Source organism: Poecilia reticulata, chromosome 15 (genome assembly GCF_904066995.2).
Source record: "Poecilia reticulata chromosome 15, P_reticulata-male-v2, whole genome shotgun sequence".
NCBI lineage: Eukaryota > Metazoa > Chordata > Actinopteri > Cyprinodontiformes > Poeciliidae > Poecilia > Poecilia reticulata.
This window is the reverse complement of record NC_088844.1, coordinates 7081899-7108060: the sequence shown is the minus strand read 5'-3', so window position 1 is coordinate 7108060 and position 26162 is coordinate 7081899. Positions and strand designations below refer to the sequence as shown.

General features: G+C 39.4%; 1 protein-coding gene across 10 annotated transcripts in view; it reads right to left on the bottom strand.

Annotated features, from left to right (window-relative positions):
• ehbp1 (EH domain binding protein 1) overlaps positions 1-26162 on the bottom strand; it is a 178189-nt gene that overhangs the window by 32617 nt on the left and 119410 nt on the right. For 6 of the 10 annotated variants that reach the window (XM_081616227.1, XM_081616228.1, XM_081616233.1 and 3 more), the window contains 5 exons: positions 22091-22321; positions 19237-19388; positions 13832-13970; positions 12782-12882; positions 8168-8291 (listed from right to left, as the gene is read on the bottom strand). In XM_081616227.1, coding sequence (XP_081472353.1) covers positions 8168-8291; positions 12782-12882; positions 13832-13970; positions 19237-19388; positions 22091-22321 — 747 coding nt within the window. The remainder of the gene's footprint in view (positions 1-8167; positions 8292-12781; positions 12883-13831; positions 13971-19236; positions 19389-22090; positions 22322-26162) is intronic. The other 4 variants (XM_081616231.1, XM_081616230.1, XM_081616232.1 and 1 more) reach the window with 4 other exon arrangements.

Below are 26162 nucleotides of genomic sequence, written 5' to 3'. Positions count from 1 at the left end.
GAGAGATTAGACTGGTTATCCCATTAAAGTTGGTAAAATGCCATTCTTGTGTCTTTAAGCTCTCATATAGGAGGTCAAGACGAGTCCGCCGGTGCTTACAAGGCGGCCGTGGATGTAATCTGCCCACAGTTGCAATAATTAATGTTAAGCTTCTTCTTCAGCAATACGTTTGTGAAGGAACTGCTGCAGATAATACAGTCAAAGCTGTGTGGGCTGTTTGTGTAGCAAACATAAGATAAATGCGAAAAGGAAAGGCTCGTGTGACCGACGGTGGAATATGAATCCTGATTAAGAAACATTATGAGAAATCCAAGTATTGAGAACTCAAAGCAAAAAGATATATGACTGACGATTTTCTACACTGGAAAAACACAAAATCTTACCAAGTATTTTTGGTCTAGTTTCTAGAGTAGTGGTAATTCCACTGGCTACTTGAACAAGTGGAACTATAGCTTTATTAGCTTATTAAAGAATTATTGACTTAAATCAAGCTTCCATATCTTGCTGAAAAGTTTTGCGATATTTTAAGTCTAATCAGATTTTTCACTTGAAACTTTGTGAAACTGTGTTTTTTCAGTGTAACAAGTGTCTGTAGGGTTGGATCAAGGTATGAGTAATCCTTGTGGTTGGCTTGTCATATCTCTGCTGTTCTAAAAAAAGAATAAATTCCTACAGGAATGTTTTAGAAATATACTCAGTGTACCCAAAAAAAAAAACAATAAAATAATTTTTAAAATCAAGAATTGTAATTAGAATTTGTGTTTCTTAAATAAGTACAATAGAAATTAAACTTTTAAAAAAGATGAAAGATATAAACAAATTAGTGTCTGATTAATTCAATAAATAATACTAAAATAATTTTAATGCTTGTCAAGAATCTGTAATCAATGTAATTCAGGTTTTAATGCAGTCAAGCTGCTGTTCCAACCATTACAGTTTCAGCTGGTGGAGAAAAGCAGAGCTGGGTGCCCATGTGAAGCTCCACCCGGGGCCTCCTGTGCCTTTGGGCCAGTCCTGGGTGTTTTGGATAAGTGAGCTTTAGAGTCGCTGGCTGATGCTTAGGGTTCTCACGTCACTGAACCCACACCTCCCATTTAAATAAAACCGGTTCCTCTCGGCTGTGAAGCCGTCAACGGTCCGCTCCATCCTTCCCTGTGATTCGGAGCGCGATATGCCTAACATCTAAAAAAAGGATGCATTAAGCTCTTGCTGGATTCCTCCTTGTGCCGTTTTCCTCTCGCCGACTTGCAGACACAAAGGCAGATTAAAGGGAGCGCGTGCCACAAAACCCCCCGCGTCAATCTTATCGGCTTCGAGTGCGATTTTTTTTTTTTAAACGTATGTTAATCTGGCAGAGCTAAAAGTCATTCTCTCCCCTCTCTGCTTGTTTATCTCTTATCAAATGCACAGTAGGTGAGGGGCAGCTTTTGCGCTGCAGCTAAGTGGCATTATTTGGATAATTGCGTCCAATGTTGCTGCTTATATAGCTATTTGAAACAGGAGGCGTGTGTAAATAGTGTGGGGGCCAGTTAGGGGGGGTTGTTAGATATATTCAACAGAGGTCAGGGGATTGCTGCAATGGTGCTTTAAAAGCTTCCTCATACTAATAACTAATCTGTATTCCAATTCAACAACTTTTTATATTAAAAAGATGACAATATTAGTCAAAAAACCACCACATTACATTAATCCTACCTAGTTAGCCTATGTTAGCCACATCCTTAAAATAAAGCTAGCTTTATAGGAATGTAATGGTAAATATTTATAAGAATTCTGCTCAGCTTTCTTCTACTATTAATATCTGGTTTGCTACAGGAGGTGAAACGTTCTCCTAGTGTTGGATGTGTGAAGGACAGCGCTCCCAGAGGTGCAAGAATAACAAGTTCATTAGTCGAGGGGGGTGGAGGTGGAGGCTGGGGAAGGGTTGCAGCAATTCAAATTCCCCCCCGACCCAGAGCCGGGCTTCCTGATTGGCTGGCTGCAGCGGCACGGCGAGACTCATTAGAGCCCAGCAGTAATTAAGAGTTGTTAGAAAGTGAATTCTCCAACCACAGATTAGAAAATTAAACTATTTACTGATTACATATTAATAGAAGACAACAATGCCGCTTGCCATAAGCTTGGAAGGCGACCAAGGAATAAATCTGTGTACTTAATTACCATAAACAATGGGGGCATAGAAATGGAGTTTTATGCACACTCCCTCCTGTAATGTGTCTGATATCAGAAGACACTTGACAATTCTTGTTCAATTATCTCTATTATTTAATGTGCTGTGAACTGCCTCTGAGTAAATAAATTAACCACCCCAATTACTTTGGACTCATCTGGGGAGGGCCGCCGCGTAATAGAAAATGCTGCGGAAAGCTGCGCCGTGCCCGAACCGAGGGAGAGGAGGAGAGGAGGGAGGAAGAAAGGGTGGGAGAAAACTGAGATTTCACAAGGATGAAAAGAAATGAAAAACGCAACAAAGAAGAAGCAAGTCTTTGATTAGAGAGAAAAAAAACCGGAGTGAATGACAAAGCAAAGACATGTGATATCAAAGAGAGGCGGAATGTGAGGCAGTGGCGTGCCTTTCGCCACGGATCTTTCCCCCCCCCCTCTCCAAGTTTTCCCCCACTGCTGGAGCGGAGAGATGAGCAAATTGTTCACGGGTCAGCCCGTCTTGTCCGTTCGCATCTGCTCACCGGTCCTGGAGTGCGGTGCACCGCCACGGCAACGCTGCACGCCGAGGTCACACAAACTCGCTTTGAGAGGGCTGAATCATGTGATCGCGTGCGCTGCAGCGATTACTCTGCACATCTGAGCTGGTAGGACAGCTCTCATACCATCCAACACCTCCAGATCTAAACCCAGCTAGGCTCTCTAGCTAAGAAAAGTGATGAAACTGTTCCTGGCTTTAATGTTTACCCTGGTAATGGTGGTATTACCATTTTACATTAAATTAAATTATGTTACCCAACTGCAAAATTTAAATAGTAAATGAACTTAACTTATCTAGTGCTTTTTCAGTCAGACCGACCACTCAAAGTGCTTTATGGTGTTTACACATCTGACAGTCCAGTGTTCTGCCAGATCAGCATACGTTGCTAAATCGCTACACGCGCAGCACAAACTGACGGCTGTATCTGTCAGACAATACGCTGTGCTCACCATATGCTTTTATTTAAATCAACAACATGACACCATAACGTAGAAGTTAGATTGTCATACACTTTGTTATCAACAACTCTATGACATCCTGTCTTAGCAGTTAACCAGTCACACCAACATCAACGAACAGGGAGGCATGTTTCATACATTTGACTGCAGCTGCAACTAGACCCTGCTTTAAATACACTTTCAAACAACAATGCATGTACAGCCATCTAACTATCATTAAAAACAATTTATTCACTCATTTTTGTCACATCTCATCATGTATGCTGACCTGACAGCTCCTCTAAATGTCGCGGACCTCTTAATGCGGACGCATGCATATTCACGCATGCGTTTCTGACAGCGTATGCTGATATGACATAACACCGGTAGTCTTAGTTTGACTGGGGACCAAGGTTGCAACATTTGTTACATTTTCAGCTACTGCAGTTCTCTTTCACACTGCTTCGTGTCAAGTAATTCAAACCCTTTGAACAACCTTTTCCCCCTGTCAAACCTGTCGATTGCAGGAAGCCTACGCTACCCAATGAGCCACAGTCACCACAGAACGCTCATTCCACTTTTACCCAGATGTGGCGTTCTCTAGACCGGTCTGATTTTCCTGAATTATTTGTTATGAATTAGTCAGACTTCTGGGACAAACATGATCTGTGTATAGCTATAAGGAGAAACTAAATGGCGCAAAATCCAATAGCTGAAGAAGTTTGACGACTTTATCCAAAGCAAATGAACCGAGACAGAACTTCTCACAAATCTTTATAATAAAAGCTTTAAGAAAAATTAGAATGTTCCTTGAACTTAAAATAATGTTAAAGTTAAAAATAATAGTTTCTCTGCTCATAAAAACTTAAATAAACTTAAACTTAATGAAGGTAAAATTTGTTTGAAAATACAGGAAATTATTTTAATGTTGGGTTCACTTTGTGTTGGAAGCCAGAAATTAGGCAGCTAAATATTTGTTGATTTATTTTAGAACGTTTGTTTGACTTGTAAACATTTAAAATAGCAAAAACAATCCTTTGCAAAAATATAGCTTGTTTTGAGTCATCTATTACTTCTGCAAAATTAGCAAATGTTCTTTTCTTTCACTTTATTTGGTGAAAAAACTAAATCTAAGACTGATATAAAGTAATACAGAAAATATTCACTGTGTTGGAAAGAAGTGAATGTTTTCTATTGCAGGTTTTGGAATTACATTTTTAACAAAACTGTGACAAGATGGATAATCATAAATTTAAACAATATTCATTGCACACAATTTTTACACAGTTTATCAGAATTACATTTCTAACAGCTGATTTAGTAGTTGTTACATCTTTATATAAATGATCAGGAGCTGAGACTCATTAAGTCTTAGGGTAGTAAGCCCCACCGTGGATGTTTAGTTGAGTTGTTCATTATTTGGCCGTTTTTAACCCCATTTTTACTCAACTTTGTTGTGAGAAATTGTATTTCTCTTTCCAAGTTTTTCTCTCTTTTTTTCATTTGTTAGGGAAAATAGTTTTATTATTAACTCAATATAAGCCTACAAGATTTTTTTGAAGAAGGTCTTAAATATATAACTGAGGATCTTGAGTAAAACAGAGTTGGGTAAAAGGAAGTGTCCATGTCCAGTCAATTACTTGAGGATAAAATAGATAAATAGGGTTACATTAGTGTTAAAAAAAGAACAAAAAGATGCCTCTCTTTTTTATTTCACAACCTTCAAGAGAGCAGTGTCAAGAAGTACTTAGTCTTCAAGCGGTTGGGAATTGTATTATTCAGAATACAGAAGAGGATATGCGTAATTTAGTTTTGGGTTACTGTGGTCAGAGACACCTGATCAGCGTTGGCAGCTGATGGCACATAGGAGCCGATTTCACGTCTAGGCGTTGGGTCACACAAGTGAATAAGTACGGACTAGTAGGAGACAAAATGTTACAAACTTACAAGTAGAATAAAGCTGCTGTTCTGAGCTGTCAAGTACCTACAAGTAGCAACAGAAACACTAATAACTGGTTCTGCAAACCAGTTTCCCTCCCAAAAACCAAAAAGAATAAAATAACTTCATTTCTATTTATGTAAATATCAAAATAATAACATACAACGTACTAATTTTTTCTTGAAAAACTTATGCACACAAATGTAAGTAAAGGTTGATTTAAAGAAATGCTGAACTACAGTCAGGTTGTGTTATAGCCTATGATTTCTCACCTAGAATCAAACATAATTATAAACAGTGGCATGAAAAAGTATTCTCTCAAAAAGTTCAGTGTATTTGATTAGGATTTTACAGGATACATAACATATCTTAGTGTGAAACTGAGAACTCAAAGCAAAAAAGATACATGACTGACCAACTTTTAACAAATAATCTAAAAAAATGCGGTGCGTGCTTTAGTCAGCATGTCTTTTAGGATAGCTCTCCACCACCTTTAAACATCTACTGACTAAAATGTTCACCCATTCATCTCTCCAGTGGAAAAACAAAGCATTCCCTCAGCATGATACTACTGCCACTATGTTTCAAACAGGGATGGGGCAGCAGGGCGTGGAGAGTTAGTTGTCGGCAACAAACTGCATTGTGGATATAGAATAGAAGTTCAGCTCTGGAGTCAATCTGAGTAGGTTGAGACTAATCTACTCACCGTTTGCCTTGTGGAAACGGCACAAGGCTTCTATCTGCTTCCAAACTAGCAGTAGAACTAGAATCTCTGAATGTTAAAGACCATTACATTTAAGTTGTCTTACTTAAGTCATTTGTTTAAATCTTATTGTGATTGTGTTGTGACTGAGTATTTATTTTCTTTTGTATGCTGCCATTCTTCTCCAGGTCTCTCTCTTGGAAAACAGATCTTTTGATCTCAACAGGAAAAAAATTGTTAAACAAAGGTAATTATTATTCCTGGAACTCTTCCATAAACGGCAGATTTGTGGAGGCAATTGTCCAGTAAAGAGATTCTACCACCTGAGCCGGGAATAAAAGAAAGTTAAATACAAGCCTAACACACGAGTTTCAGATGTATATTTGTAAAAAAAAAAAAAATTAATGAACAAATTGGAAAATAATGTAGCATTTTAGACTTCTTGTTTATCACTATGGTTTGCAGCTGTCTGGTTGATCGCTAACAGGAAAATGAAGTAGCATTTTGAAAATGCCATTGTTCCTTCACCACAAGTGTACCAATTGCAGTTTTTTGGCTAATCAACAATCTTTAAAAAGCCTGATCTGCCAGATATTTTTGCGTTAAGAGTCACTAAATATAGTGACAAAGTTACTAAACTGTCAATAGTGGAGTGACTATTGCTAACCATACACATGCAGACGTGACCTGGTGGGCATACAGTGGCTAAACCTATGCGGAGATAGAAAAGCTTGGTTTCAGCCAATCGCCTCTTCCAGTAAATTAAGGAAATGTGCGCCAACTGATTGGTGCACCCCATCGACCATGTAAAATACCAAGAAAACTGACGTGAAAAAGCTTGAAGGTTGGGGACACTTTATAAGTATCCCGTAAATGAAGAAGACAACTGAACAACAGGTTGGTTCTGTTGCTAAGCAAAAGCACATATATGACTGTGGTACACCGTAACAAGGAAGCCGAGGAGAATTTCTCGATATGATATCCTTTTTATTATTTCCTCCTTACCTTTCTGTATTCGACTCATCTCTTTCTAGAAAATCACATTTTCAGGAGGGGACTATAGGTGTGTATCTCATATATACATTTCTTTATGGTGTTTGAAAGTAAATAACCCGGCTCCTCACTGGCCAGTGGCTGCTTTAACAGTTGGGTAAGAAGAAGAAGAAGAAGAAGGAAAACAGCCCTTCAGATGACACAATGGCGTGCGCTCCGACAGGGAGAGAGGGCACAGAGGAAGGGGAGGGCGGCGAAAAGGAGGAAAGCAAACACAACAAATGGCAACGAGATAGCCTCAATATCAGCACCCAAATGGGATGGAGAAGGTGAGCACAAATCTCAGCAACCCGGTTTCCATTTCTAAAAGCTCTTTCTTCTGCCCTGGCCCCGTTACCATTTTTTTTTTCTCCACGATTTTCGGGCTTAAATCCACCACCAACGTGTCAAGAAAAGCACAAGAGTTACTGTTAAATCACTACATTTTCAAAACATTCGCAAATATCAAAAAAAATTTCACGTTCTCCCCCTGCCCTGGAGTATTCCCGGGTGAGAAATGGGACGATTATCGTCACCAATGGGAGGGAGCGATTCTCCAATTTCAGTTGGGGGCTTGACAGAGCCGAGGCCCCTCCGTATTTTTTTTTTTTGGCTCGGTGTAGTGTCTCATGTCTTAACAAGACTTTACTCAGGGGGCCCCGAACCTTAAAAAAAAAAAAAAAACCTTCCGAATCTGGCTCTGTACGCCACACCACGTTTACGGGGCGCATGAGCGTTTTGTGTCGCGGGTTTGTGAACTGTGTCGGTGGCTCGTGTTGTTCTCTCTCTTTGCCATTTCTTTGCCTCTCCCTTTAACTCACCCCCGTCTTTCCTTATACAGCATATCAATGAAGGCCAGATATGTACTGGGGGGTGTGTGTGCGTGTGTGTGTGTGTGTAGCTGTGCATGGCTGAGCGCAACTGTTCAATAGTTGGGGAGGCTGGCTGGGGCCGCGGCTGGCAAACGGCGGCGGCGCAGACTTCGGCTATCGCACCCAGTTATCGTTTCCCCCATGAAGGGCTCCCTTATCACCCCGGCCCAGAGAGGTCTCCCTTCTTCTCCCATCCCCGAGACACACTCCCCTCGTTCCCTCCCCCAACCCTCCCGTCTCCTCCCTCACCCCTCCTTTCATATCCACCCAGCGCTACGTCGCACAACATTCATCCAAGAGGGCGGGGGGAGGGAATTCAGGGGATTGGGGCGGGGGGTGAAGGGGGGCTTCAAAGATTCCCTCCGTCACAAACACACAAACTCTCTGAGTGTACATAAATGTGTGCGTGCGTGTGTGCGCGCATGTGTGTACGCTCAATTTGCCAAAACAGTTTTTCCAGTGTAATTGGGCTTGGGGTACCTGTGTCCATGAGATAGCGCAGCCTCTTCTCCACGCGAGCTGCTCGGGCGTCTATGTGCCTCTGCTCGCTCTCCAGCGCAGACAGCTCCCCAACCACATACTGACTGGTGTCTTTGAACGCCTTCTGTCGACCGGGAGAGAGCGAGAGCGAGGCAGAGCGCGAAAGAATAGTTATGAGAGAGAGAAGGAGGAGTAGTGAGAGTTGGCATTAGACAGAGGGGAGGAGGAGGAAAGAAAAAAAAAAGAGAGAGGGGGGGATAAAAGCAGAACGAGGCCGAGGAGAGAAACAGAGGGAATAATGGAAGTGATGAGGATGAAGGAAGAGTTGGAGGGAAATAAAGGCAGAAAGAGGAGAGGGTAAAATTGCTTTAAAAAACAGAAAATCAGTGCACTTGAAAAACATATTTCACCAAGAAAACTTCACACACGAAAAAAACAGCTGCGTTTTTTATTAATTTCTCAACGTTTCCTATCCCTGTTGTCAACTTTATTATTCATCTGTTAGACTTTTTCTGGCTGATGCAGATATGTGAATTTCTTTTGAGGTCTATTCAAAGTTTCACTGACTTTGACGCAAATGGAAAAACAGGAAAAGAAAATGTGCAGAAAGTTCTTTTGATAGAGGTAGTAGTTTCAAATCCAATAGAAAGATTATTCCTATATATGTCCTTAACATGCATCTTTTTGTTTTACTGGCAACACTTCATTTTAAGGTGTGCATAAGAATTATCCTTTTGAATTCTCAAAATTACACTTTAGTGCGGTTTTGCATTAAAAGTGTCATTGTTTGCTAAATGACACTTAATGAAAACATTTATAAACATTCATGAAGACGCCTTCATGTTTAAGACATCTGTCAGTCTTATGCAGTTTTGATGCATCTAAAGTAAAAAAACATTGATTTTTCAGTATTTGACACACTGACCCTTAACACTAAGAATGATATAAAGACAATCTGCAGATCTATTTTAAATCAATATTACACCAACTTTTTGTTCAAACCAGATTCCCCCCCCTTAAGTATAAAGGCATGCTTTTGAGAAACTCGCCAGAACTAACTAATCATTTGGGCCAACAAATAATGTAAATGAAAAATGAAAACATATTTAGCCAAAAAATGCAATTTAAATTTGACAGTTTGGAAAGTGAAAGTGAAGCAGCAAACATTCATTTAAAAATTGTGTACTGTGTGACAAATAGGAAAAATACACAGAAAATATGAAGTTTGAAGTCAATCAAGAATACCCAGTGTGTTTGACTATTGAACTTCAATGAGAAACACACAACAAAGACCTAAGTAAAGGAATAATCACTTCAGAAGCATCACCTGTACACAGAGGCAGAATTATTCAAAATTACAGGGAGTTTAACATCTTGACTTACTTTAGATCCAAAACTGAAGTTAGTTAAATTTGTCCATTTATGTTCTTCTGTGGCTTAATATATGGATTTTTATGGGTGCACGGCAGAAAAACAGTCAAGATACTACTGCTGAATATTTTGATGTTGACATCTATTACACTGAACTTTGAGCAAACGTACTTTGAGCATTAGCAAAGTATTAAAAATAACTAAATATATACATCAAGTTAGACCCAGTTCAGGTGGTGGGAGACAGAAGGACTAAAATTACATCACTGTTTGACAACGTCTCCCATCCCAAGCAGAAAACTGTCCCTGGACTGCAGATCTCCTTCACTGACAGACTGCTGCATCCTTTCTGCAGAAAGGAGCATCAACGCAGATCCTTCCTCCCACCAGCTGTTACTCTATAACCATAGCTTATTTTTATTTTTTAGAGTTTGCTATTTCTGATCAATGTGTTTAAGTGATAATCAGTCCCTCCAAGAAGTTGGAATTACAATTATTAACTGCTAATTCACGTGTCTCTCTGATCAATTTGACCAATCATCTCAACATTTTCTGTATTTCCGTCTTTTCTGACCAATTCAACTCAGCGTAATTCTGACGAATCCCTTTGACCCCCTTCTAATTTAACTTCTTGTTCCACTGCATCTCTTGAAAGCCAAACTTGAAGGATAAATGCATGTGACCATAAACAATAACATTTTTATTTCTGCAGATGTTCATATGCATACATTTCATGTTAACTTGAATGATCAATATGTAATTCTTTTGCTCTGACAAATCCTGAGGACATGATTTTGTTTATATTCAGGGTAACTAATAATAACTTGAACATGTTATTTGCACCTATATACTGGATTGTAGCATATTATATTTAATATAATATGCTACAATCCATTTCTTTTGAGAAGGGTGTGTGCAGTAATTTAAACTTTTGTATAAGACTAAGTTATGGGAAAAATAAAGCTTGAAAATACTTTAAACCTTTTTGGAAAAAGGAGCCGCAAAATTTGACATTTTAAGTCACAAAAAAACACAGCAACATCCCATAGTGACTGTTGTAATCTTGTCCTTAATGTACAGTGTGTTATTAATTTGTTTGTTTTTATATATTTTTAATACTTTATCTTTATTTGAACCTGCGTGCTGCTGCACCTAAATTTCCCCACCATGGGACAATAAAGGATACGTTTATTATAGTATATTAGTGAGCAAACTTGTTTATGTTTTGCAGTTTAGAATCAGTCCACCTGCGGCTCACTTCTCCAAGTTTATTAAATTAAACCTTTGATTCAGCTCTGCTTAAACCCTCAAACACGCTCTTCCACTTCAGCAAAGTCTTTCCAATTTCTCACACATCCCGACACCAACTCCGCTCAACGCTAACACAAACACACAAATACACAACCCCATCATTCTATAAGCATAGGCGCTTAATAGACTCTCCATTTGTGACCCCTCTTCACCTCTGTCTCCGGGCTGTTTGCTATTCTTCAGACAGACTCCCTCTGAGTGAGGAAAATGTTTATTCAAATTTAACCAATGAGGATGCATCCGAAAAATATCTCCATTTTTATTGCTGATGCACTTCGTTTTTCTTAATGGGAAGGAGAACTAGTGAGCAGGAGAAAAAGTTTTTTTTTTCCCCTCCCCTTCATTCCACCCAGGCCAGCACTTTTTCCTGTACTCTTTCCAGCATGTGAGAGTGCATTCATGTAGCTCTGTGCACGTCTCATTTGTACAAGTGTGTGTGTGTGTGTGTGTGTGTGTGTGTGTGTGTGTGTGTGTGTGTGTGTGCGTGCTAAAGATTCCCTGCAGCCTCCCCTTCTGCGTGCTCTCGCTCTATCACCATATTTTTCCTTGGCAAATCAATTTTACACATGATCAGCCCACTCCCCTTGCCGCGCTCGGCCCAGCCGTAATTAAGAGGAGGGAAATTACCATATATATTATATTAATGCAAACATCATTCAGCAGGTAATTCTTGGCTGATCGGGATAATGGAAAGGTTGAACACCCATTAACCCTGGGGCCCGGGCACCGGGAGGAGGGCTGTGCACGTGTGTGGTTGGATGAGGCCGAGGTGGAGGGTCGAGGGTAGGAGAGGACTGCTTGGGAAGACGGATTCACCTCATGGTCTCTAGTGGCCCACATGCTCAAACACTCAGCCACTGAAATAATAGTGTTCTTATAAACACTCTGTTTGAGAAGACAATGTGTGTATTCTTAAAGGACGTGAACACACACACACGCACGCACGTCCACACAGCGGCCGATATCTACCGCTGTTATAATTAAGGTGGCGGTGCGTTAGATCAATACTTAGATGTCCCCGTGGTAACGAGGGGACGGCTGAGGTAAAAGTGAGAGACTCAGAGGTGACGAAGTTGAAGACAAGGTGGGAAATGTAAGAGTGGCAGGAACCGAACAGGAGGAAACGTGTTGAGATGAGACACCAGGACTGAAATGATTAATAGAATTAATCGTGAGTACTGAAATAATTGTCAACTTGAATACATAGTTTCTAAAAAAGCCCATTTGCTGAAACATCATATTCATAGAAGTAATTAAGGCAAAACTGTATAAAAAAATATATACATTTTGTATTGAAGATGAAAAACCTTCTTTGTTTTTAAGTATGTTCTACCCACAACTCCTGAAGTTTCACTTTTAGCTTCACCTGGTAAAAATTCTAGAAAAACCTCCTACAAAACACCTTTTGCATCTATTTATTAATCAAAAAATAGTCAACATATTACTAGACAAGGTTCTTTAAGCTGGAGATGCATCATTTGCTACATATGATCAAGCGCACACTAAAGGAATGCTATGTACATTTTTATTTTCTTATTAAAAATTGGAATTGTATTATACTTGCATCTTTTGATTATTTCTAATGTGTAAAAAAAGCTTAAATTGTTAAATGAGAAAGCTACAGAATATGTCAAGTTTATCCGATTGTCAGAATAATCGATTACTAAAATAATTGTTAGTTGCAGACACATAAGACACACAACTGATGATGAGAAAATAAAACAAGTCAAGTAGCTGAAATGATCGAGTATTTAGACACCCTGATGTTCTCCAAATTGTTCTGAGACCTGCATGAAAATTTAATCAAGAACTGGTGACAGAATCCAGAGTTTATAAAAAAAAAACAGCCCTCACAGAATTCCTGATTTTTGACTTATTTTAAACAAAACATCCTTCATTTCTTGCTTTTGAAGTGATTTTAAATAAACAAACCTCTTCTTCAAATGGTCTGTGAAGGTCAAATTCTGTTGGTGAATCTCTGTCCTCGTCAGCCTTCTTTAAATCTTCAGGAACGGATTTCTGTCGCTTCACTTCTGAAAGCAAGGAGACAAAAAAACCCCCAAACAAACCAAAACCATATTAACATAAATAAATCTACATTGATATTTTACAGGAACACTTGTATTGGTTATCCAGAGTTCTGTCTTTCATTAAAGGCAAAACTTACATTTTCTTGGAGGTGTGGTCTGCTTTCACAATCCAGAGTAAAAATACAATAGTTTCACTGGTTTGATTTTCACAAACATGTGGTATTAACAGTTACAAAGCAGAAAACAGCGCGATGACTGTCACTGTCACATGACCAAGCCAATACTACATAACCAACCTCCTCCTCCAGAAACATAAAGACAAGAAGATGGAAATAAATATCATTTTTTGATATAGGCCAGTTTTATTTATCAGACCGATTCCGATGTGTTTAAAAACAACAAATATTGGCCGGTAGCAATATTAGTGCCGATATATTGTGTGTCCCTAGAACTGCAAACAGGACGTTTTTTTTTTATTTAACCTTCATTTTACCAGAATTAAAACCTCTTTTTCAAGGGAGTCCTGGCCAAGAGGCAGCAACAAATATGATACAAAAAATACACCGCCAAAAGAAAATGTCAAGTTTTAAAACAAACCCAGCTGCATTGTCATTGAATCAGCCTCAAGAATTTTTAGTTTAGATTTAAACAACTAAACTAGATGAATTCAGTCAACCTAAAAGTTTCTTGTAACAAGTTCCAAGAGGAGGGAGCAGATATGGTCTAGTCCAATCCTGGAAAACATTCATTCTTGTTCTCTTAATAGAACTGATTTATTCAGAGGTCATGAATGACTTATTCAAGTAATAGACAACATTAAACAAGAGAATTGGAGCATGGTGCCAAATTACCAACCTACTAATGGGAAATTTTGTTTTCAACACTAAACTGGAAGTGAACTGGCCTCCCTTGCTAACTACAGAGGTGTGTGTCTGAGTTACACTGTCCTCACCCGGTCTATTCTCCACATACTGACTGAAGGACTTCAGTTGAGTCTTCCTCACAGCGGAATCCTTGCTGAAGACGACGGGACTCCGAAGCCTCTCCGTGGCTCTGCGTAGACGCTCGGCCCGCAGCTCCTCAGCGTTGTTCTGAGACAGACAGAATACACAACCTACTTCACAACCTTCATCACAATACGACACCTGCGTGAGAACAAGACATGAAAGAGTGACTCTTAGGTCTGCTTCAGACATTTTTATCAAATACTGGTCCAAAGTAGCTCATTTTAACCATTTACACACCTACAACAAGAGCAGCAGATAAAACTGGTAGAAGACGTGTCAAACTGAAGGCCCAGGGGCCAAATCCAACCTGCTGTAGCTTTTTATGTGGCCCTCTAGACTCCAAATTACATCAATAAGTGCCTTCACTTTTTTGCAAAACTGCGAAATTCACACAAAAAAATCTACCTTTTTTCAGATTTTACTGCTGTTTTTTTTTTTTTTTAAATCAAAATTGGCCAAAAACATCGTGGTTAAGTGACTGCTACTGCTGCCTCAGCCTTACTTGATGTCAAGTTGTAGTCCGTGATCAATACTTCGATTAGTAAAAAGTCACATTTAACGTCCTACATTAGTCTAAATGTTGTAAAAAACATCCTTACAAATAGTTCTAAATTAGCAAAATCTGATTTTGACTGCAAAAAAACACAAAAACAATCAAGAAATTCTGGATTGACTGAAAAGGTATTCAATTATTATTTCATTTTAAGGAACACTTCTTGAATGCTGAAGCAAAGAGCCGTTTATTGATATTTTAACAGTTTAATGGGTTTTTATCATTAGATTCTGACACAATCGGCCCTTTAAGAACATTCATATTTTTGACATGGCCCAAAATTAAAATGAGTTTGACACCCCTGGTATAGAAGCTTCATTATAATTTCTTAGTATGTGCAGCTCTAAAAAAAACCACACACACACAAACAAGTGCATTCATTCTGTGTCTCACTCATGAGCAAGACAAAAAGGAGGCAATTAACTTGACTTTCAACAAAACCTCAAGCCAGAAAATATATTCAGATTATGCAAAATGCCAAAAAAAAAAAAAAAAAGCTGCTATTGTTTTCAAAGTGAGCACATGTTAAAAAGCTACACGCTCCCTCTATCAGGACTGGTATGCAGAAACGCTTTATTACCGACACTCCCGAGTATGCCAAGCCGAGTGGAAAAAGAAACCGACTTCGGGTCGAGATTGACGTCGCGGCAACGTTAATAAGACGGCGAAACGTGTAATAAAGTCGACAATTAGGGCAAACACGTTCCACCGCTTGAGACGGAGGGAGATAGTGAAGCAGGGTGTGCGGGAGCGGGGGACGGCTGATAGAGGCGGCACGGGAAAATGGGGAAACGGGGCGTAGACGAGGAGTTGTTAGAGCGTCTTCACATTATTGACTCTGAAAAACAAAGTCAGCAATTAGCCTGTTCGCACTTTGTTTTGTTTATTAGGCTGTCAGCTTCCGCTAGCCTCTTAAAACCTTGTGTCAAATTGAGAAAAATTTATTTATGAAGTGCTTTGGGCTTTTATACAAAAAGGCCAATTAAATATTTTAAAACAGGACAAGAGCTGGGATATGTGGAAGCACTGATGTCCTTGAGTGTGCTTTTGCGTGAAGGGGTGTGCATGTGTGAGTGTTTGGATGCACATACACTCATGGAAGCTCACAGAGCTAGTGAGTATTATTTAAATTTACTGAAGGGCATAAAAAGTAAAGAGCAAGAAGATCTCAAAGCTGAAGGTTCTCAGATGATGTCTCCCAACTCAGTAACAGAATGTAGGAGTACTTTGTGTTTGTAGCTTTCAGGAAGCATGGATCTGGTGACAAACCATTCAAAGTTGTTTTGAATGGTTCTGACAAACCATTCAAAGTTGTTTTGAATGGTTCTGACACCAGACACACCAGTGGTGTCTTAGGGTTAGGTAAAACTTTAGCTCCGTAAATGCGAAAGCTCTCCACCAACACAATGTGTAGCAGAAGCTAAAGCTAAAGCGCTAACTTCATTTCAAATTACATCTGCCCTTGAACGACTACAATCCTCGAGCACCAATTTAGCTCTGACAACATATTTTACATGTTTAATGTCTCTGATGTTTACTTTCAAGTTATTCTATACTGTCCATGTTTTATTATGTTCCTGTATATTTATTTGAAATAAAGTTATTGGTGGAGGGGGAAGGCAGAGCGAATGTGAGAAGAGGAAACAGAACAGCTGCATAAATAGTCTTCACCCACTTTAAAATGAGGGCACGGATAAAAAACGTCTACCTGAACTCTTAACACTCAATAAGTGAAACTTCAACACAGATGTTGAACTTTTTCAACTGAAAATGTACAAAACAGCCAAGTAAATCAGTGCTTAAAAACTTATCCAAAAAAGTTCACTTAGGGGAAGCTATGAGCAGTTTTTTTTCTAACTAAGTAGTTAGCCTGACTCAATAAGCCTGCTAATTATACTGCTCTATAAACAGCAAAATGGCAAAAGTCATATTCTCCTCAATTGTCATGTTTTCTTAACTGTTAATCCCCTAATTTTATAAGACAGTGTATACAAATAATAAAATTTAGTCTATAAATTAGACCATGTCCATTTTGCTGTAAATGTTTGTTAATACTGTGACACTGTAAAACTGTGGTATTTTTACTCAAGACTGTCATACAGTAAGAATTTCAAACCCAATCCTTCTCTCTCCATTATGAGCATTTTAAAACCATCTTTTACCAGAAAAAAAGCAACGTTCAGCATTTCAGATCTTAATCTCGTTTAGAATCAAACTGCATAAAATCATGATCGAGTTTGTGTTTTACTCCCTGCGTGAACCGACTCCTGTAGGGTTTCAACTGTTCTTTTTCTTGAACTGATCTTGAAACTTTTATCACATTATGACATCTAAAATTTCAGAAGTAAAGCAGAAGACAACACAAAGACCCACAACCAGAGGTTGATTGAATAAATAATTCATAAGTTTGTATAAATAAAAGTTTAACTGGATGTGTCCTTATTTTTTTAATGAAGATTTACAAAACACATGTTTGTGCTACGCTAACATAAAACTGCAAGTCTTTGCACCATTTGCAGAGAATAATGCATTTAGCAAAAAAGTAAGAATCCTGAGGGAACTGATTACAGCCCAGAGGTTTCCTTACTATTAGCAGATGTATCACTTAACTGTTGCAAAGCTGTGACTTGTCGTTCGGTTGTTTATCTGCCGCCGCATTTCAACTAAAGGCGAAACCATCTCAATCACTAAATACCGAACACCTGCCCACTTGGCTACCCCTCTGTTTCCTTTTCACACTCTGGCACGAGCAGATATTGAGGTGTTTGCCCCTTCTTGCTTTCTTTCATTCTCCCTCCATCTCTTATCGCTGCTGCCATCACTGTGGTAAGCTGCAGCAGTGGTGATTCAGGGCTTTTAGTGCATGTGAGTCTGTAAATGTGCATGCAGGGGGCTGCGTGACTAATGTTGCAGTCTGCTGAGCGTCGCATGCCCTTATCGTGTGCTGCCGAGGCTGCGAATACACACAATCGGTAATGAGAGGGTCGGTGTGTGCTGGTGGGTGATGTTCTCGCAGGGTGCTACACCGGCCTGGAGGACTCTGTGGAGCCCCCAAACATCCCTCATTTTAAAATCACAAACATAATGCAAACTCGCAACTACTTTCAGAGAGATATCTTAGGACAACTGAAGAAAATGCAGACAGATTTAGGAAATGAGGCTTTTTTCCCCCATAGTTCAGTTCTTAACACTTTTTTCACCTTCACAGTCAAACGTGACAAAATTGGTTAGTTCAGTGTTCCTCCACCTTCCCGATTCGTTTATAATTATACACAGAGCAAACATTGCGTATCCTAACAGATTTTCAATGAAGATTTGTCTAAATTTTTTGTTGAAAAGTCTCCACATTAAAATGAGCAAATGGAAACCTTGCACATTTTGATAAATCAATCCATTTAATTGTTTCTGAATAATTTTAATCAAATAATTTAATCAATTGGGAGAATATTGGTTTGGCTCCGGCTAGCTCCCCAAGGTCAGAAACACGGGGGAATGTTTAGCCCAGTGTCACTTTAGCCATGCTCACTTAGTCTTTAAATTTTAAAGTAGTAGATGTTATTGCCAGCTGCTGATTCAGCATAGGTTTTGCAGCATTTCCCATTTGAATCTCAGACTGAAATTCTCTTCAAAACAGAACAAAATATATACGTTTAAAAAACAGTGCAGCTTTATAGGCTGCAGTAATATATTTTTTAATAGAAAGACTAATTAGGAATAATGTCTTTCAAAGCTTACTCAAAAGTACAAAACTGAATAGAAATTCTGACATTTTAAGATTTAGATCATCATGAACTGTGTTAGTCATTAAATCTGTAGTGTAACAAGGTGCAAAAGCTTATTGTGCTGAACCTCTTTATTGCACTTGTAAATTTTATCTGTGCAGCTTGATATTGTTGGACACAAATTTGAACCATCCTAATTATGCTTCAGTTACTAGAACATGATTTTGTTTCATCACAGTTGTGACATAGTGAAATTTAATAACTAGGTAAGACAAGTGGGATTGACAGATTTAAAAAAAATGTCATAATGTCAGCACCAATGAAGCCATTTTTGAGATAAAAACAGGAGAAAAAGGTGCACCAAGTGATGGAGTTCCCAAACACACTACTGGCGACTAGAGGTTCAACATTTGGCATTTTTAGGTCGCATGCTTTAGCCCAGAACAAATCTTTGGCTGATTCTACTTCTGTGAGGGTCAAATGATTACATGCACACATATGCACTCTTCCAACCACAAAGCACTAAGCCGTTTAGGCTTTGAACACAAGAGGGTGTTTATGTGAATAGCTGATCAAAGACATCCCACACTGCCGTACACTCTGAGAGTTTAACTTGTTCTGACAGCGATGCATGCATTCGCTTTATTCTACTTGACATTCAAAATCAATTAAACAGATGTTCAGGCTGCCTGGCTGCCACGTTGACTCAATATTCTCATCAGAAGCCGTAGACGTAACTCTCCTCCACACCTGTCCCCACACACACGCCTAACAGTCTGGAAAGGTCGCAGTCAATAGAAGGGACGGCGACACATAAATGTTGAGCACTCAGATGCCACGTGTACGTTTGTCATGGCTTTAAACAGACATGAGAGGGATAAACTGTGGTCTTCCGTGAAGGTTCGACTGACAGACGAGTACAAAGGGTCAGCAGGCTGACAAACGGGGTCAATCTGGTCTAATTGATTGGACTGAACCTTTGAGGGTGCCTAGAGTAGGAGGAAAAAAAACAAAAAAAGACAAAACAGAGAGAGAGTTTGGGGGGGAAAAAAAGGCACTCAGTGTGTGTCGGTACCTCCAATCCTGCAGGGCTGAGCGGTGAGGATGAGGAGGCGGTTGGGGAGGATGAGGACGACGTGGAGGAAGGAGATGAAGGGGAAGTGACTCCTCTTCCACTGGCCTCTGTCAGCTTCTTCAGTTTCAGATCCACATGCTTGCTGTTTGTGCCTGAGAGAGAAGCAAGAGCATAAGAACATGGAAGAGCCATAACTGACCCAAGATACGTCAAAACGTCTTACAACGGAGCATTTCATACAGTTCTGATCAACTTAATTAACTACACTAATGTCAAATTAACTGGGTGCTTTTATGATTTCTTTCATTGGTTGTTTCTGCAGGATGCGTTCATCCTGGTCCTGGATGAACGCAGCCAATAAACAACTTCAATAATTTTGAGAAACAAAGCTTTCTCTAGTTGTTAGTCAATAAAAAAATGTGCATAAAGGCTGAAATGTATACAAACACTACCACTAATATCTTAATAAACATCCATTAGATAATTGCAGATCATTTACACTGGTTTCATAGCCATGAACAATGTTCTGGCATAATTCTGGTTCAATATTTCACTATTTGTCTGACAAAGTTCATTTGAATTAGGGATGCACTGACAAACTGGCCCATGTTTCCTTAATTGTGGAAAATTGGTCGATACGAATCAGTTTTACATGTAAGTAACGGTTTGAAAATCAGTCACGGTTCCCCTTCACTCTGTCATGAGAGAGGACTTACAGGACAGAATAGTCGCCCCACTGTAGAAAACTTAGTGACTTCGCCAAACATTTATCAACTTTAAAGAAAAAAAAGAAATATCGGTATCGCCCAAATCGGCATGTCAGGCTTTTTAAAGACTGGTGTTTGACCAGGGGACTGCAGCCGGTGCACGCCTAATTTAAATTTCTTCACTTCCTGGCATGAACAAATCTTTTCATAATAGTCAATACATTTTTACAGTGTTGAGGTCTGAGTCATTCCAGATGCTTAATGTTAGTCTGTTTATACAGGTGTTTGTATCATAACCATATAGGTGCTAATTTAAGGTTAAAGTTAAAAAGCACTGCTTCAATTTTTCATCAACTTTGTCAAATGCACCAGTACTAAAGGAAGCAAAACTGAAACACAGCATGATGCTCTAACATTGTACTTAATAAAAAATAGCATCCTAAAGTCTTGTCTCCAAAAATATGTGCTACTTTGGCTAAATGGCTCGTATTTGTCTCCTCTGCATAGGAATGCAGCTACAAATATCAGTCAAGTATCAGGTCACTTGTCTTTATTTTAATGACACTAACTTGTTGGGTACTGTGGAATAAACAAGAAAGAAGAGAACCCTTTAACTCTCCTGGGAAGACTGTCTTAACTTTCTTCCAAAAGTGCATTTGTGAGGTCAAACATTGATGTTGGAAGAGAAAACCTGCTCTCTAGTTCAAAACAAAGATGTTTCATTTTCTTGATTTGTTGTGTGGAAGCTTTTCCACACAAAACTCGATCATCAAAACCACTTTGTGTGCTGTGCGCGGTTGTGTTGGAAGAGGAAGATGCCATCTCAAAGGTGGTTCCACAAAATTGGGAGCATGAAATTGCCCAAAATGTATTTGTATGCTGAAGAGTTAAGCGTTCCCTTTGCTGGAACTATTGGGGGGTAATTTAAACTCATGATCATTTTTTAAGAGCATTTTCAAGTCATCTGTTGAAAATGGCATAAGTATGTATGGCAAGTTTGCCCTCTGGAAGCTCTATCAACTTTAACTTTGTAAACATGTAACTCTGGAACTGACATTTAAAATATCCTAAATAAAACTCAACAACCAAAAAACAATAAATAAAACGGAAATCAAAAACATACACAACCAAAACCATAAATAAAATAGATTATGAAGTTCATTTACTCCACGTCTTAGACTCTTTTTAAATCCACCTATCAATATATATATTTTTTGCTTTATTCTGTCTTGTGTGTTTCCTTCTCTCTGCCTCGGTGTGTGCATGTGCGTGTGCATGTGTGTGTCTGCCAGCGGCTGCATACAGCTCTATTTTCCAGGGACTGGTAACCACAGCTCCCCTGCCAGGCCAGACCACTGCATTGAAGAAGATGAAAGAACAGGAGGGCAACCGTTTCATGTGTCATCTCCCTGTGTGTAGCCATCAAACACACCCACACGCACAGCAACATGCATGTATAAAGATACCAAATATAGACACACACTCTTGAACTTTGTCATATCACACAAAACACAGCTAAAACACGTGCAAAATTCAAATAATCTCCGCTGCATTTAGGGAGTTAATATAGACTGATTAAAGGGCGGCATCAGACGCTTTAAAGCTACGTTCGCAACCACAGATTTTCTTTTAAAAACATTACCAACAAAGACAACAATAATGAAGAAAAGCAAAAGATAATGCACTTCAAACGGTAGAGAAAGCATTTGTTTGTTTTCATGTCTGTTTTGTCGTGTCCCTCACGGTACTCTAACCTATCGCACATCGACAGGAAAATGAAGGCGGTAAACAGAATGAATTAATTACAAAAAAAATAAAATAAAGCAATTAGTTTACCTCTGAAGATTTGGCCAAATGTTTTCCTGGAGATATTTTTTATTTTGGAGAAACTTTTCAGTTTAATGATCAAAAGTTTGGGAAGTTTGTTGATGAAACAAACAACAAACTTGAATGTTTAGAAGTATTTTCTTTCCGAGTTAGTGTATTTTTAATCATCAGAAAAAGTTTGTCCTTGCATAGTTTAGAAGAACAAAACATAGCAACTCTAAATGATTAGTATGAATTCATGATAGAGGTGAAGTTTGACCTGGGAAAGTGAATAAGTTAGAAGAACGAATGAATCACGCAGCATCAGCCATTAGTTTTACCCAGAGAGGTTAGCTCAGAGGCGGGGTTAGTAAGCTCCAGGCGCCCCCGCAGGGTGGATGTGGTCGGAAGGGCCTCCTGTGGAAGCTGGTTAGTAGCAGCCAAGGCAGCATCAGCAGAATCACCATCACCAAAGTGGAGCTGTTCTTCCTCTTCCCTACTCTGCTCCTCATCCTCACTCTTTTCACCGTCCACATCGTCTTCCTCAAAGCTTCTCAACCTGCCCAAAGCATCTGTGGATGCAAAGTTAGAGAAAACAAATGGGCAGAAGCAAATGAAGAGGAAAAAGGAGGAGAGAATGTAGGGTTAAGTGTAGTCATGGCAATGAGGAGGGTGGTGGTTAAGGAGAATGAAAGGGAAGAGAAGAGAAAGACAGTATTTGATTAGGTTGTATTAGCATCAGCCTGTGATCGTACTGCCCGAGTTATTGATCCGAAAACTCAACTGTTCAGCACATGTAGTTACATGTAGTACATTCATGGCCACTGTGAGAAGCTGTCCGGTTTGCATGTGGTGTTATTTCATATAGGGCTTGACAGTAAATCAATATAGATATGTATCATGATAAACATGTGATCAATATCAATAGATGATATGTCTGATAGAATATTCAATCATTTCACTTAATTCCGAATCACAAAGTATTCTGGGAGATGTAGGCAGATGAAAAGATTTAGCTGCTCAAATTCTCACCTCTAAGCAATATGGGTGGCACCAACTAACTCCTCACTCTTTGGTTACCTAGCAACAACCAGTTCAGTAACTTGCTAAGTAGCAATTTCATTTTGTGCCGCTGTGCCAAGCTGTGTAAAAATAAAATGTAGTGACATGGAGTGAAAATTGCGGCAGTATTTCAGAGATTTAAAACAAAATCACTAATCAATAATTATCGATGGACTGATATGAAATGCTTATATTGTGATACGTTTCTCACCCATATTGTCCAGTCCTATTTTTCTATAGTTCTTAAATCTCCTCCAAGGTAAACTTATTTTGTGCATATACATTTTTTCCCCACATGAAATGCGACGTGAAGTTGCCTTAAAGAATTAAAATTTTACTGTGCATGTCTGGAGTGTCCTGATACAACGTTCAGTTTGATATACCGATAATGCAGCTCAAAGTATCGGCCGATACTAACATGACTCGATACGATATCAGCACGAATTCTAAATAGTTTTATCACTTATTTGTAGTGTTATTATTCAAACAGAGATCAGTAGTAAATAGTAGGTACAAAAACAACAGACCCATTTATCATTAACTAATCGGTCTGCATTTGGGATACAAGTACTGCTGGACAGAAATCCTGGGCCGGACTAAATGCTAGAGTGGAGCATTTAGTCCAGCACGCTTCTATCTGAGAAATTTAGGTGCACGCCAACATAATTGATACCCATGATTTTGGCTGATATCAGACCGATAGCCGATATCTATATCATATCTGAACACCCATAGTGTATGGTATTTATGTATTATGATGTTATGTACAGAAGAATTACAAATAATAAGGCATACTACTGATCCTAGTTGAAGGGAAATTCATTCATATACTCCCCATTAACATACAAATATATGGCTAAGTCAAAAGTTCAAGCTTATTCATCCTGGGCATAAAACCCATATTGATTTTGGGCTCCTTTTACACTTCATTTTTTCAGGATTATATGGTAGTACAACTAAGTTTGCTGCATTTTTGTTCCACCCTGGTAAAAGAAAAGCTCAACTCTATCATTAAATGCCCTGAATGAATATGACATACTGTGTGCCAGAGAAGTCTTTATTGCATTAAGAGTTTAATGTATTTTTAATCTAAAAGAGCAAACCATTTAGTAAAACACCAATTTGTTTGAAAGCAATTAAGAATCTATGCCTCCGAGGGCTCTTTATCCAAAATTCAAACCTTGAAAACTCCAAAGTAAATTTCAAACATTTACGAGAATTTCCAGCACCCGAGCAAACAACAAACTCTCCAGTATAACGCTCAAACTAAATTAGTAAAGTCTAGCAGAGAGTCAAGTTTGTACCTCATGTCTGAGTGGGTTTGTGTGTTGGGGCAAAAAAAAAAGAAAAAAGAAAGAAAAAACTCTGGCACACAATGTGAAAATGAGAACTCTGTATAATTTCTCCCTCATTCAAAGATCTGTTGCTGGCCTTTCTTGTTCCAGATAAAAGAGGTGAGGCAAACAAAAAAACCTCAAAAACATGAAAGCACATATTCCATTAAGTCTCCTGAGGGGTTCGTTGGAAACAATTGTGTCTCCACATTAGGAACAAAACAAAAAGCATGTTAGGAGAAAGTCAAATGGAGACCTGTGCGGCGCTAGCTGCATGGATAACCCACCATGGATTAAAAACAAAACAATCAGTAAACAGTGTCAGACGTTGCAGCTCTCTCCTCTGCTATTTATTACTTGGAGGAGAGAAACACTAAGAACAAAGAGGGAAGGAGAGGGAGTCAAAATAACAGTATTTCCTGATTTTTCTTTTCTAATTTGCTAGCTGCGATGCGAAGCGTGCTAGCAAGCGCCATCCCTGCGTGGCTGGCTGAAGCCTAATTAATAGGGGGGGCCATGGTGATGGAGTTTGGAAAGTTTCTTTGCGGGCAGACTGTTGGAGGGGGCAGGCCGAGGTGCATTTAAAGGACTGTGAATGGTGATGAGGGGAGAGCGGCAGAGAGACGGAGAGAGTGGGGGCTAGGATTAGCCGTTCTGCTCGGCAGGCCTTGTGTATCACAGCCCACAGCGTTTCTCTTTCTTCCTCCTCTACGGTTCTGTTCTTTCCTCTGACTCCATTTTTAATGAGATCAACAATTAGTCCAATACAGAAATGCTGAGGGAGCAAATAAATCAAGTGTTATCTTCAGTTTGTCTCACAGTCTTTGTCCTTGGCTGTTTTTGCCCCCCCCCTCTTGATGAGAGTTTATCAGCGTTGATTTTGGTGCTTCAACTTTATTTATTATTGCTTTCAGACTTTATGACCTAAAATAAATCTTACCTTGTAAATGATGCCTTGAAATTGGGCATCTTTATAAACTCCTGCTCTTTCTGAGACTCCATCTTCAGGAAGTCATCACATCATCACTACTAACACTTTAAAAACACTGAGCACTGAGCTGAGAAGTAGCTCATATAATGAGCTCAACAGATGTGCACTTCCTCCAGATGTTTGCTAATTTCTACTGTCTAGTCTGAAGGAGCCGAGTGCATTACTGACTGTGTCTCAGTGTGGATTCCCTAGAGCATGCTTAAGGGCTCTGCATGGTTGGGCATGTTGAAAATCATTTTCTAATTTTTTGCCCCACACTGTATGCAAAAATATTGTGTGGTTGGTCAGAATGTTGTTGGTCAGTGCTACTCACCTTCCAGAAGTCAGTTTTTCAGTAACCGAGCAGGATGGATAGCTTGAATTTGTCTTAGGATTTTTTTTTTGGCTCTGGTAGCCTTTTAGTTGATAGTGAAGCGACAGTAAAGTGGGTTTTGAGAGAGCAGGAGAAGACATATGGCTATAGTTAACGGGCCGGGACTCGAACATGTCACTGCTGCATTGAGGTCCTGAAACGATCCAGGATGGATATTTTAAGTAGTGATTGTCCAAGGCTGTGAGGATGTATGTACTGTTGGACTAAAACACTGAACTCCCCCAGCTTGGTTCTGATCCGATGCCTTATGTTATTTTCATGGAGATGTTGGAGCTCATCAATCATCATTTCGCCATCCTTCGAACTTGTGAACTCATGATAGTCTATCCTCTCTGCCATGATTGTTGTGTTTACTGTACTGTTGTAAGCCACACATGTGACAAAACACCATGACCTACACTGAAACGGGAGGCGATTCTCAAGAGCTCGACTTGCTGTGTCTTGTGGACCTTGAAGGGTCTTCACCAAATTGAACATCCTGAAGATGTGGCCAACTCTCACAACATTTGAGTCTCAACATTTCCAAATCTAGCCTGTATCTACTGATGTCAACTCTGGGTCTATCTGCTCCCCCACCACTTTCCTGTGAAATCGGACAGCAATTCATGCTCTAACTGCTGTCCTGTGGCAAAGAGCTGGGTTTCACAGCCAAA